Genomic DNA, 14,779 nt, shown 5'->3' with positions numbered 1-14,779 from the left:
AGGAACATGGGTTTTTCAACCAAACCCACCCTGTATTAGGGCACTTTTATTCACACCACAGACTATCATAGAATGCTTTGGGTCAAAGGGACCTTAAAACTCATCCAGTCCCAACCTCCTGCCAAGAACCCCCACGCTGCATAAGGTTAAGGGAATGCAGTGGTCTTGGCTCTAGCAGAGCTTTGCTGTGATTGCAGTGAGCTTCCTATGACCAACCCAAATATCCACCTAAGGGTGTAAAATACAAAATATACCATATATAAACCAAAATTTTAAGGCTTTAGCTTGGATATTCTCATGCTAAAATATCTCTAAATCAGTTGTAGATGGGGTCAGGAACGCTGGTGTTTTTGAAGCGAACCTACCCCATACTAGGGCACTTTTATTCACACCATGGGTTATCATAGAATGGTTTGGGTTGAAGGGAAATTAAAGCTCACACAGCTCCACACCCTGACACTGGCAGGCACACCTTCCACTAGAGCAGCTTGCTCCAAGCCCCTGTGTCCAACCTGGCCTTGAACACTGCCAGGGATGGGGCAGCCACAGCTTCTCTGGGCACCCTGTGCCAGCGCCTCAGCACCCTCACAGGGAAGAACTTCTTCCTTATCTCCAACCTGAATTTCCCTGTTTCAGTTTAAACCCATCACCCCTTGCCCTATCAATACAGTCCCTGAAGAAGAGTGAAATTCAACATGCCATCAAGCATGTGAGAGGCAGCATGACCAGGGTCAAACTGGACCCACCACCCATCAAACCCTTTTGTACCTGCTTGGTTAAAGAGGAAGGTGGTGGTGGATGCAGTGCCTGCAGCTCCTCCTGGAGACCATGCGATGGGTTGAAGGAGAGATGCCTGGGAGCAGGATGCTCCAGGCTGGCTGGTGGAGGGGTTTTATCTCACAGGAGGCATTACCTCAGAGGCTTGTGTTGTGCAAACTGTTCTCCCAAAGGACCCTCCTCCATCGGATAATTAGTTTGACTTGATCAGCAAAACAACCTCTCAATTCCTCTCTCCCCAAACTCCTTCTGGCTGCATCAACACCTCCAAGACCAGTTCTCCTGCAGAGACCTACCCAGGAAGACAGGCCCAGGACAGTTTGCTTTGTATTTCCCCATCTATCACACACCTCTTCCTTTCAGTGTTTCCTGAGGAAGCCCTTTACATCCACAGGGATCATCTAATATTGCATTGAAGGGAGCTGAAAACAAACACAACAAAGCATCCTCTGTGTGGATGGTTTGAGCTGGTCATGGGGAGTCCTTTCCATCAGATGCATTTATTTCCATACACTTGACTAGTGATTGTACAACACTTTGGTCAAAAGCATTGGCTCAAAACGTGGCTGCTTTGAGGATATAGCAGGATGAAGTCAGATTTCCCAGTCTTCATCTGAAGAATCCTGAGTGCCGGTGTGTCCTGAATGCTTCTCCTAGATGAAGAGACATTATAAAACCCTTAGGGGAAATATTAAATGATAACCTTGTCCCAGACAGTTAGAAAAGACAAAGGATGGGGCAATGAGAGGAGAAAACCAAGCTATGAAAGTGTGGGGAAGGAAGAAGGAGAAGTATATAGGTGGCTTTAGATGTTTTCAATGTCAACCTGTTTTTCTGCTGGAAGGCACCAGACTGACAGTCCAGGAGATGCACTGGAGGAGGGTAGAAAAGGATTTCTGAGTGGTTTTGAATGTCTTTCTTCCCCATTGGGTACTGGGCTAAAACCAAGGCTTGTGAAGTGGGAAAATCAATATAAGAGAGAGAGAAATAACTCTCAATCAAATTCTGGAATGAAGAAAAATATGTAATTCAAAGATTATTTAAAGGAACTACATGAAGGCAAAAAAAGCCACTAAGAATGCCTGGGTGCATTTGTGCAGGGTGAATAATGCAGCTTGAAGTCCCAGATGCAGACAGCTGGGTACTGCACTTGCTCCATCAGCTTTGTCAGGGGACCCAGGCCAGCAGCACCTTGGCTGTTCAGGGGCGAGGAAGACCCCTGATCCTCCCTCTCACCTGCACTCAGGCTCTTTACACCCCTACTTAAATTCTCAGCAGAGCAGAGGCTCAGATATGACTTGTCCCCATTTAGCACAAGGGCTTTGTTGACCAACAGACTATCAGAGCTTTATTTCTTAGAATTGCAGTTTGATTTGTGTTGGAAGGGACCTTAAAGCTCCTCCAGCTCCAACCCCTGCCACGGGCAGGGACACCTTCCACTAGAGCAGCTTGCTCCAAGCCCCTGTGTCCAACCTGGCCTTGAACACTGCCAGGGATGGGGCAGCCACAGCTTCTCTGGGCACCCTGTGCCAGCGCCTCAGCACCCTCCCAGGGAGAAACTTCTGCCTAAGAGCTCACCTCAATATCCCCTCTGTCATTACACGCGACCAAACCTTGTGGGCTGGAGTTGAAATACCTGGAAATATCAGTTAATATTTCCTTAAAACCAGAAATAACACCAGAAATCATTTGCTAATATAAAACATGAGCTCAGATACCAGTTGGTTTGATGCCAGCAGGGCAAAGCCACCACCTTCTCCCTTTTGCACTCTGAAGCCTGAAGTAAAGTTTATTGTTATGTTTAATAGCATTTAAATAATAAAATATATTAACTTCAAGTACTATTTAAGTAACAATCACTTTGGACAACAACTTTCTTTCCAATACACAGTCACTGTCAGGTCTCAGGCTGCAGCCAGAGAAAGTCCTGTCCATCCCAGCACAGAATGTAGCCTTGGTTTAAGGAGAAGCGTGTTTTCCAGCTGTCATGCTTCCAAGTATGTTTAGTCCCTGCTTTTTGAAGGTTCTATATCAACCCATCCTTGAAGGTGCTATATCCAACCATTCTCTTCAACGTGCAATATCCAGCCATCCTTGAAGGTGCAATATCCAGCCTGCTTGTTCTCCTCACCAGGGCAGGGTAGCCCTCTCCTTTCAGCTGACTAGGAACCATGAATGGACAAAGAGCAGAGGACTCTACTTTTTGCTTTCCTCATGGCATTCTTCATATCTGCATTTCTTAGGCTGTAGATGAGTGGATTCAGTATGGGGACAGCCATAGAGTGCAGCATGGAGATCACCTCGTCATGCTTCGAGGACTGGCTCGAGCTGGGGTGCAGGTACATGAAGAGGGAGCTGCCATAGTACAAACAATGGAGATGAAGTGAGAGGCACAGGTGGAGAAAGCTTTGCGTTGACCAACCACAGACCGCATCCGCATGACAATGGAAAGGACCAACAAGTAGGAGATGAGGATGAAGACCGTGGTGCTCAGTACCTTGAACCCCACCACGGCAGCAACCATCACCTCGATGGCAGGGGTGTCAGAGCAGGAGAGGGCTAGCAGTGGTGGTCCATCACAGAAGAAGTGATTGATCGTCTTGGACCGACAGAACGGGAGACGAGATATGGAAACCGTGTGTATGGTAGAGCTGATCACGCCAGCTAAGTAGGCACCAGCCAACATCCCAATGCAAAGCCTTTGGGACATGACCGTGGAGTAGGAGAAGGGGGTTACAAATGGCCATGTAGCGATCATAAGCCATAGCAGCCAGCACGTAGCAGTGGCACAGGTTGCAAAGCAGAAGAGCTGAGTGGCACAAGTAATCACCTTCTTCTCCACCAGAACATTGAGGAAGGCTTGAGGGATGATGGTAGAGGAGTAGCAGACATCCAGGAGAGACAAGTGGCTTAGGAAGAAGTACATGGGGGTGTGTAGGCAGGAATCCATTCTGATTAATGCAATTACTCCCAGGTTTCCTATGAAGGTAACCACATAGATGGCAAGGAATAAGACAACACATCACCCACAGGTCTTCCCTGTTTGTGAAGCCCAGGAGAATAAACTCAGAATGTTTATCTTCAACCATGTGAACCTATAAGCAGTTTGTCTATTTATGTCAAATTGAAATGCACTTTAAGGCCAATCCCTAAAGTGAGTGTATATATACATATATACACACATATACATACATACAAGTCAATATAAGGTAAATTCTCTTTGAGAGAGGAAAACACCAAGTTCCCAAGGCCAGTCTTGGCTGAACACCACAACCACCACCAACACACTTGGAAGCAAGTAGGTATTTTAAGGCAAGGGAGGGCAACACCAGAATGAATAAACTGCAGGGTTCCTCATAGTTCCTCTCAAGCCATTGACACATGGAAGTCCTTGAATTCCCCAGTAACTGCTGGGAAAAGGGAATTATTTCTCATCTTTTGGGTGCTGCCAGTCCAGTGTGAGTACATGAGGAATAAATAGCTGTTCTCTGTGACCCAGGAGGAGCTCTTTGAGAGCAAATGTGGCTTTCCTTAGGGTAGGATGGTGCAGAACCAGGATTTCTCACCCCACTTTGCTTTAGACACGATGCCTAACTTGGAGACAAAAGATACATTCGGGTTTGACCAAAGATAAATTCTCCCTGGGAGAAATCAGCAGCTCCTAATATCACAGCTTACAACAGGTAGAATAAATCCTCATTGATTTATCTTGCCTAACATTAATCATCACTTGACAGAGTTACACCAGAGAGCAAAGCAGGAGTGCGCCTGGCTGGTATCTGACAAGCAGAGCCATGCTTAAGTCATCATTATTTGATGACCCTTTGCTGAAGGGGTGAGCTCCCCCTCCAGAGCCAGACTCCTCATTTCAGATGTCCTGTGAGCAACACATGTGGTCTCCTGGTGTTATTAATGGGGATTTAGAGCTGCTTTCCACTGCTCACATAGACATGCCGGAGGCAAAGCAGCTCCTGAGCCATCACCACGGAGTTGGAAGATGTGACCCAAGTAATGAAAATCAAAGTGTTTGGGTCTGGGGCTCAATCCTCCCCCTGAGGCAGCATCCACCTGCCCAGACACACACATCTCCTGCCAGGGGAGAATTGACCTGAAGCTCACAATTAACAAAGGCTCACCCTCGCTTTTTCTTGCTTGACAAACCAAGTGCTTGGTCTGAAGTGATCCAAGGTGCAGATATGAAACCTGGGATGTGTCTAAGGCTGCAGCTTGTGCTATACACGACAGCTTCCCCCAGCAATCACATCTCCCTGCAGCTTGAGCACACTCACTGGAATGGAGATAAATTAAACTGAAAACCCATACCTTGCTGCCTTCGTTTAGATATTATCCATGCAGGTTGTGGGTCCACACTCTGCTGAAGAGTTAACTGAATATTTATCCCTGTATTCCTGGGGAAAGGACCTCCATTTGTGGCTTTCCTACTCCAATTTGGTAAGATCTTGCTTTTTGGCCAAGCTTTCAACAAGCTGCCCTAGGACTCACCAAGCAGACTGTTGCTAGTGTTATCCAAGATGTAACTCTTGACATTATGGATAGGAGAACATCCAGATGCTGTTATGATCCTACAGCCAAGCAAAACCTTGCAGCACAACCTCCTGGTTAGGTAGCAGTTAGCTTGCTCTCATAGAACCATAGAATCCCAGAGAGGTTTGTGTTGGAAAGGACTTTAAGGCTCATCCAGCACCAACCCCTGCCACGGGCAGGGACCCCTTCCACTGGAGCAGCTTGCTCCAAGCCCCTGTGTCCAACCTGGCCTTGAACACTGCCAGGGATGGGGCAGCCACAGCTTCTCTGGGCACCCTGTGCCAGCGCCTCAGCACCCTCACAGGGAAGAGCTTCTGCCTAAGAGCTCATCTCAATCTCCCCCTGGCAGTCCAAAGCCATCATGGTGGATGTTATCCTCAAGATCTCAGTACAGGAACAAGGGGAAGGCGCCAGCTCTCTAGAGCTATAACACAGTGTTTGGCTAGCTGCTCTTTCGAGACTCTTACAGCACAAACTCAAATGAGTGAAGAAAAGGATCGTTTAAAATATGAAGCAAAAGAGCCCCATGCTCACAGCACCAGCATCCCTCTGGTTCCTCAAGGGGATGGTTTCTGCTGCCCTGAAATAAAGCAGAGGAGGTAAGGTTTGCTACAAGGCCTCTGGATCCTGTGGATGCCACAGGACAAAGCAGGGTTTTCATATCAGGGATTTCTTCCTCTTTGCTCTCAGATCCACTTGAAATGGGTTTTAATACTCCCAGCTTCTCCAGGCTCCAGCTAGAAGGGTAATGCTGCTCTGTCTTCCCCCATGCAGCATCTACCCGTCCTTCCAGAGCCTTGTCCTTTGTGGTATTCACAGAGCCAGGGGTAAAACAAGTCAGGGGATTACACATTAACCGCCAGGGAGCTGTCAGACCAGGCAAGGGTCAGCCCAAAGGGCTCCCAAGAGCCAGGTCAGGATACACCCAACAGGTTTTAAAATTAATGGCACCAGAAGGTCTTATTTGAACAATATCAGCCCCTTTAAGAGTTTTATCCAGCCTTCAAAAATCCCCAAAGGTAGTTTTTTAGTACATAGCAGTATGTAGTGTGTCATATCCGTATTCAAAAACAAGATTACCTCTTGAGAAGCACTCTTAGAAGCGTTCAACCCTCAGTTTAGGGGAAATCCAGCTCTCCTTTATCTCAGTTCATGCTGCTACTTAGAATGAAAAAATAAAAGCACAACTTCCTTTTCATTTTGATGCAGCTGCCTTTACTTTTCAATCAGAAATGCTTCCATTACTGTGCTCCCAAAGATGAGAGGGGGCTGCAGGGCCTTCCAGGAAAGGACAGAAGTCACCTCTTTACTCCCAGAAAGCCCTAGTAGGGAATGACCCTGGTTATTCCTGCCTAGCACTTAATGCTCTGTAACAAAAGGTGGGTTTCCTACCCCATGCAGGTTACCAGGATGGATCCACCAGTAGCCCAGGAACTTGGTTACTGTATAGGCATCCTCACCCATTTAATTCAGCATCAGAGAGCACCTAAATAAGCCCAGCTGCTCCCCTGGGATTATTTAGGTGGTGATGGGTGTGATTTACATACATCAACAACAAGGAATTAAATCCTTCACCTACATGGGATAAAGGTTGAGACCTTACCTGTTTTGAGATCTGATGTGTTTTTGTTTGCTTTCATTATAAAATCTGGAATGGCTTTGTCAGGAGTAAAGATGTGCAATGGGGACACTTTCTGAGAGGGATCTGTGGATCTAGAGGAAACAACTGATGGAGAAGGGAATCATTTAAAACACCACGAATTAGCACTTCAAATTGTGTATGGATAGCACAGGCTATTTAATGAAAAAAAAACATTTAAAAGGCAGAGTGAATTTGATATCCTCAACATCAGAAGGACATGGAGCAAGTGCAGAGGAGGACACGAGGATGATCAGGGGCTGGAGCACCTCCCATATGGAGCCAGGCTGAGAACATTGGGGCTGCTGAGCATGGAGAAGAGAAGCTGTGTGGAGACCTCAGAGCAGCTTCCAGTGTCTGAAGGGGGCTACAAGGATGCTGGAGAGGGACTCTTCATCAGGGACTGGAGTGACAGGAAAAGGGGTGATGGGTTCAAAGTGAAACAGGGGGAGTTCAGGTTACATATAACAAAGAAGCTCTTCCCTGTGAGGGTGCTGAGGCGCTGGCACAGGGTGCCCAGAGAAGCTGTGGCTGCCCCATCCCTGGCAGTGTTCAAGGCCAGGCTGGACAGAGTCTTGGGTGACATGGTCTAGTGTGTAGTGTCCCTGACCATGGCAGGGGGTTGGAACCAAGCTCCTTTCCAACCCAAACCACTCTATGATTCTACAATAATCTACATTTCATACAACCTGAAGCCTCAGCCAAGAACTGCATTAGGAAAAGTGGGGTTTAAAGCATCATTTCTAAATGTGAGGGGACTTTGAAGCTGTTAAACCATCTGACATTGCTTTAACAGGGTCAGGAAATAAACTGTCTACATAGGATCAGCCAACTGTAGAGGCAACATGATGGCCTTAGTTTATTTATCTATTATTTCTCAGTTTCCTGGGCAAGAACAAGCCACTTGGCTAATCAAACTTTCCCAGCACGTAAGAAAAAGTTTTTATCTTAAAGAAAAAGGAGTGGCTATTCCCAGCAACGTCCAATAGATGGTGGTGTTGTATAAGAAATCCTGATCCATGATTTTCTAGCCACTTATTTCAAATCTTCTGCCTTTTGATACCTAGAGGGACACCTGTGACCATTTTGCACCTCTTGGAGGTGACCACAGAGAGCAATGGTACCAAGAAGGAACAAAAATCACATAGGAAAAGGAATGGATTTTGTTCAGAAGTAGATGAAATGCAGCTTTGAAGGGGAAATGGGCATCTAAAGAGCAGGCATATGTGGGTACTGTCATGTCCTGCTGGCAACAGTAAGAGTCAGCGTCAGGCTGGTAACTTTAGTAAACAGTAAGAACAAAGAATAAGAGTAAAGAATAAGAATATATATAAAATATATATATATAATAAATATATATATAATAAATAAAATGTAAAGGTTAAAGAATAAAGTATAAATAAACAATAAAGTACAAAAAAAAATAAATATTTATTTCTTAGTGCTGGCCAGGGTCACATCCCTGTTTGGGTTATTTTCCCCTGGATTAAAGAGTGTTTTTCCCACTGGTGATGCCACAGCTCAAGTGACCACAGGTGGAAAATCCCCATCCAGGACTCAGCCAAGCCTTCTCCTTCCTATCAGCCCAGCAGCTCCAAATCCATTCCCAGAGGAGCTTGTTAACACAGATGGATCAGGGACATCTCTCACCTTTGAGTGATGAGCTGCTAAAGAAATAGGGAAGTTTTGGGTGTGTGGGGAAACCCTGTGGTGACTGTTTTCCCTGGTGGCATTGCGATTTTATAGCAACCAAGATATGGGGGGGGGTGCAATTTGTGCCAGGAATGACTCCTTGCATAGGAAATAAGGACTTTTGGTTGGGTTTCTTCATTACCTTCGATTTCCCTGTTGTTTCAGGGTGTTGGTGTGTTTCCATGTTTGCTTTGGGTTTCTTTAATCCCCATTGCCTCAAACCAAAGTGCAACTCTCCTGCAGCAAACTCTACTGATAACATTCTTGCCTTTGTTTTTAACAAACCACTGTGGGTATAAATTAGAAAACTCCTTAGAGCTTCTCTTAAAGGCTTTGAGAAAGGCAGAACTTGAGGAGGAAAACTGAAAGGGTGAAGTTCTACAGCTGCCTGAAAAGAGGCGGCAAAGCCCAATTTGACTGTGATTTAACTCAGCAGCCTGGTTCCAAACACAGACCTGTTGAAGAATTTGCATTTCACTCACTTGGCTCATGCACAATATCCCATTGCTCCATAACTGCATTAAAACATCAGTTCATCCATTTAGATCTTGGGTTTCCATCCTTCCTGGGAAAAGCTTTGCATAGGAGCTGCCTCCCCTACCCAGCCCATAAATCACTGAGAACCCAACTAAACTGAGGCAAGAAAAATCAGTATCGTGGGTGTTGGTGTTGACGTTTAACACAAGAATATATTGTGTTATATATAAATATAGAGTTTAGGACACATTTAATATTGTGTTTTGATATATACACACAAATACATATGTGTTTATGTGTATAATTTGCCAGTCATAGGAACAGAGACCTCCTAGATTTCCTTTCTGAGCAATAACTATGTCCTGCTGGTCATAGTCACATCAGTGACTAGTCATGGTCACATCAGGTTGCTCCTGGCCTCATTCAGGCAGCTTCTGAACATGTCCATGGGTGGAGGCTCCACAGCCTCTGGAACAAAGCCTCATGTTACCCACATCCCTGGATCAGGGTTTTCAAAGCCTCACTGTGATTCTTTCTGCTGTTCTCCACAGAGCATCCTTCATCTCTTTGTTCCTCAAGCTGTAGATGAGGGGGTTGAGCATGGGGATCACCACCGTGTAGAAAACAGAGACCACTTTGTCAGTGTTCAGGGAGTAACTAGAGCTAGGGCGTAAATACATGAAGATGGTTGTTCCATACAACATGGTCACCACAATCAGGTGGGACATGCAGGTGGAAAAGGCTTTTTTCCTGCCCTCAGCAGAACGGACCCTCAGGATGGCAAAGAAGATGAAGAGGTAGGAGACCAGAATGGCAGAGATGGTGCTGAGCTCAATGACACCAGCCAAGGAGAAGAGGATCATCTCATTGATGTACGTGCTGGCACAGGACAGAGCCAGGAGAGGAGGAACATCACAGAAGAAGTGGTTGATGACATTGGAGCTGCAGAAGGGCAGCCTGATGATGAAGGTGTCCTGGGTTCAGCGGTAGCAGTCATTTTTCTCCTCCTTGGTAGCTGGTGTAGTGCAGTGTTTTGACTTTCAGCTCGGGAACAGAGCTGATAACAAGCGATGTTTTGGTTTGGCCAAGGACTCTGTGAGGCTCATGCTCTGCCAGGGAGGAGGGGGAGCCAGGAGGAAGCAGAGACAGGACACCTTGGGCTAAGGTTTTTATCCCATTGTACTTTATGGTAATGACTTGTAATACAATAGAATCATTGATCATGAAACTGATCTGGCTTATGTTCCCAGTGTGGTCACCACCTTTATACTTTGGGAGGTATATGATCGAGGTGCTTAGCAATTACACATCTTTTTTCTTCTTCTCAGGTGCTCAACCTGGGAAGGAGACATCCTTTTACCCTCCTAGTCGTCCCCCCAGACCATTTACATTTGAGAGTTTTGAATTTTTTGAATGGCCTTTTAATGCTGTTGAGACTTGTTTGCTGATGGTGATGGGAATCACCATGCTAACACGCATACAGAGTGTGTTTTACCCACTACTGATTTCAAGAGTTAAGCAGATTCAGGTTTGGGTCTTGTCTGGGGTCAAACGACGATGTAGGAGGACCGAGAGATTTTCCCTGAGGCTGGACAGCCATGAGTGGCAGGGTGTGTGGGATAGTATGGGCAAGTATCTAGGTCAGTGGGCCCCTCCAGTACTTTGGAATTTCACTACCGAACAACTGCAAAATCCAGAAGAATTAGTAAAACACTTAAATGAGGTGTGTGGTCATTCTGGCCATACCAGAGATGGACAAATCACGGCAACGTGCTGGGGCTTGGCCTATGCTTACAGGGCCTTGTTCAACACTATCCAGCACCTTCAAAAGGAAAAGAATGTCGGCGGATCTGAGGGCAAAGCAACAGTCGCTACTCAAACTTTGGCTGCAATGAACAGCACAGCTGTCCCAGTGGCAAGTACAGCAGCTGCTCAAACTTCAACTGCAACAGACAGCGCGGTTACCCCAGCTCCAAGCACAGTAGCTACACCACCCCCAGTAACAAGTACAGTTGCTACTCAAACCACAGTGATAATCACTGCAGCCAAACCAGAGGACCAATTCGTACCAATATCAGTTGCCCCTGTACGCAAGAGAACAAGCAAAAAGGAGGCAAAAAGGGTGAAGCGAGATGAAGAACCAATGAATTCACCACCCGGTCCAGAATCTGATCAGGAGTCATCATCACATGACGAAGAAGAAGAAGAAGAGGTAACTTCTCGACCTCGGACCTCAACCGAGCTGCGGAATATGCGAAAAGATTTTACCCGTCAACCAGGGGAGCACATCATCACCTGGTTACTCCGATGCTGGGACAATGGGGCTGATGGTCACGAACTAGAAGGTACAGAAGCCAAGCAGCTGGGATCACTTGCTAGAGAAGGGGGAATTGACAAAGCAATTGCAAGAGAGAAAAAGTCCCTCAGCCTTTGGAGGAGGCTCTTGGCAGCTGTGAAAGAAAGGTTTCCGTACAAGGACGATGTTACGAGTCGTTCGGCCAAGTGGAATACTATAGACAAAGGCATCCAGTCTCTGAGGGAATCGGCCATCGTAGAGATGATCTATCACATCAAGCCGAATAACGGGGATACACCTATAGATCCAGATGAAGTTGAATGTACACGACCCATGTGGCGAAAACTTACACGGAATGCACCGTCATCATATGCCCATTCATTGGCAACAGTAACCTGGAATGACATAGTACCACTAACAGTGGATGAAATGGTTCATAAACTCCGAGAGTTCGAAGACAATCTCACCCCTTCCATCATCTCAGCTGTGAAAAAACTGTCCCAGGACATCGAACAATTGAAGGACAATCTATCTGATTTATCCGGCTCCTCACGTGTACCAACACGCGTCTCAGCTATTAACAAAAGGCGTCCTATTGTTCAAGAGAGGAGATACAGGAGGTATACGCCACGGGGTACCCTATGGTTTTACCTGCTGGATCACGGAGAAGACATGACAAAGTGGGATGGAAAACCTACTTCAGCTTTGGAGGAACGGGTGAGTGAACTGAAGAGGGGAGCAAGGGCCAAGACTGATTGTCCCATGAGAGCTACGGCTTCAGTCTCTGGTGATCAGTTTCCCAGATGGAGTGGAAGAGCTGATTTTACTCCAGCTCCTGTGATAACGAAGAATAATCCCTTTCAACACGACTTAAGTGTCCAATGCTGTGACGACTGTTAGAGGGGCCCTGCCTCCAGCCAGGTGGAGGTAGGGGACAATCGGATTTACTGGACTGTGTGGATCAGATGGCCTGGCACATCAGTCCCACAGAAGTATAAGGCTCTAGTAGATACCGGTGCACAGTGTACCCTGATGCCATCAAGCTGTCAAGGGGTGGAACCCATCTATATTTCTGGAGTAACAGGAGGATCCCAAGAGTTGACTGTGCTGGAGGCTGAAATCAGCCTGACTGGGAGGGAATGGCAAAAGCACCCTATTGTGACTGGTCCAGAGGCTCCATGCATCCTTGGCATAGACTACCTCAAGAGAGGGTACTTCAAAGACCCAAAAGGGTACCGGTGGGCTTTTGGTATTGCTGCTTTGGAGACTGAGGAAATTGAGCAGCTGTCCACCTTGCCTGGTCTCTCAGAAGATCCCTCTGCTGTGGGGTTGCTGAAAGTTGAAGAACAACAAGTGCCAATTGCGACCACAACAGTGCACCGGCGGCAATATCGCACCAACCGAGACTCCCTGATTCCCATCCATCAGCTGATCCGTAGACTGGAGAGTCAGGGGGTGATCAGCAGGACCCGCTCACCCTTCAATAGCCCCATATGGCCAGTGCGAAAGTCTAATGGAGAATGGAGACTAACAGTAGACTATCGTGGCCTGAATGAAGTCACACCACCATTGAGTGCTGCCGTACCGGACATGCTAGAACTTCAGTATGAACTAGAGTCAAAGGCAGCCAAGTGGTATGCCACGATTGATATTGCCAATGCATTTTTCTCAATCCCTTTGGCAGCAGAGTGCAGGCCACAGTTTGCTTTTACTTGGAGGGGTGTCCAGTTCACTTGGAACCGACTGCCCCAGGGGTGGAAACACAGCCCTACCATTTGCCATGGACTGATCCAGAATGCGCTGGAACAGGGGCAAGCTCCAGAACACCTGCAATACATTGATGACATTATTGTGTGGGGCGATACAGCGGAAGAAGTCTTTGAGAAAGGGAGGAAAATAATCCAAATCCTGCTGAAAGCCGGTTTTGCCATAAAACGGAGTAAGGTCAAGGGACCTGCACAGGAGATTCAATTTTTGGGAATAAAATAGCAAGATGGACGTAGACAGATCCCCACAGATGTGATCAACAAGATAACAGCAATGTCTCCACCAACTAATAAGAAAGAAACGCAAGCTTTCTTGGGTGCAGTGGGGTTCTGGAGAATGCACATCCCAAATTACAGTTCGATTGTAAGCCCTCTCTATCATGTGACCCGGAAGAAGAATGATTTTAAATGGGGCCCTGAGCAGCAACAAGCCTTTGAGCAAATTAAACGCGAGATAGTTCATGCAGTAGCCCTTGGACCAGTCCGGACCGGACCAGATGTAAAAAATGTACTGTACACTGCAGCTGGGGAGAACGGTCCTACCTGGAGCCTCTGGCAGAAAGCTCCAGGGGAGACTCGAGGTCGACCCCTCGGCTTTTGGAGTCGGGGATATAAAGGATCTGAGGCCAGCTATACCCCAACTGAGAAAGAGATACTGGCAGCCTATGAAGGGGTTCGAGCTGTTTGGAAGTGATTGGCACTGAAGCACAGCTCCTCCTGGCACCCCGGCTGCCCGTGCTGGGCTGGATGTTCAAAGGCAGGGTCTCCTCTACACATCATGCAACCGATGCTACATGGAGTAAATGGGCTGCACTAATTACACAACGAACTCGAATAGGAAATCTCAGTCGTCCAGGCATTCTAGAAGTCATCATGGACTGGCCAGAGGGCAAAGATTTTGGAATGTCACCAAAGGAGGAGGTGATGCGCGCTGAAGAGGCCCCACCATATAATAAACTGTCAGAAAGTGAAAAGCAGTATGCCTTGTTTACTGATGGCTCTTGCCGTATTGTGGGAAAGCATCGGAGATGGAAGGCAGCTGTATGGAGTCCTGGACAACAAGTTGCAGAAACTGCTGACGGAGAGGGTGAATCGAGTCAGTTTGCCGAGGTGAAAGCCATCCAGCTGGCCCTGGACATTGCTGAACGAGAAAAGTGGCCAGTACTTTATCTCTATACTGACTCATGGATGGTGGCAAATGCCCTGTGGGGGTGGTTGAAGCAATGGAAGCAGAGCAACTGGCAACGCAGAGGTAAACCCATCTGGGCTGCTGCACTGTGGGAAGATATTGCTGCCAGGGTGCAGAGCCTGGTGGTGAAGGTACGTCATGTAGATGCCCATGTACCCAAGAGTCGGGCCACTGAGGAACACCAGAACAACCAACAAGTGGATAAAGCGGCTAAGATTGAAGTGGCTCAGATGGACTTAGATTGGCAACATAAAGGTGAATTATTTTTGGCCCGGTGGGCCCATGACACTTCAGGCCATCAGGGCAGAGATGCAACATATAGATGGGCCCGTGACCGAGGGGTGGACTTAACAATGGACACTATTGCCCAGGTTATTCATGAGCGTGAAACATGTGCT

The 14,779-nt window shown here is 47.0% G+C and overlaps 1 protein-coding gene and 1 pseudogene across 1 annotated transcript; both read right to left on the bottom strand.

The window, feature by feature from the left end:
- Positions 1–2,939: 2,939 nt before the first annotated feature.
- LOC134175163 (olfactory receptor 8U3-like) lies at positions 2,940–3,866 on the bottom strand (annotated as a pseudogene).
- A 5,661-nt stretch (positions 3,867–9,527) lies between these two features.
- Positions 9,528–10,104, bottom strand: LOC134175167 (olfactory receptor 5AR1-like; the record flags this gene model as incomplete). The annotated part of the gene is made up of 1 exon (XM_062640745.1): positions 9,528–10,104. A coding segment is annotated over one exon (462 nt), but the record flags the coding sequence as incomplete, so codon positions are not given.
- Positions 10,105–14,779: the final 4,675 nt, after the last annotated feature.

This window comes from Pezoporus occidentalis, unplaced genomic scaffold (assembly GCF_034315485.1).
Source record: "Pezoporus occidentalis ecotype Australia unplaced genomic scaffold, CSIRO_AGI_Poc_V1 ctg664, whole genome shotgun sequence".
In the NCBI taxonomy this organism is placed as follows: Eukaryota; Metazoa; Chordata; class Aves; order Psittaciformes; family Psittacidae; genus Pezoporus; species Pezoporus occidentalis.
This window is presented reverse-complemented; position numbering and strand designations above follow the sequence as displayed.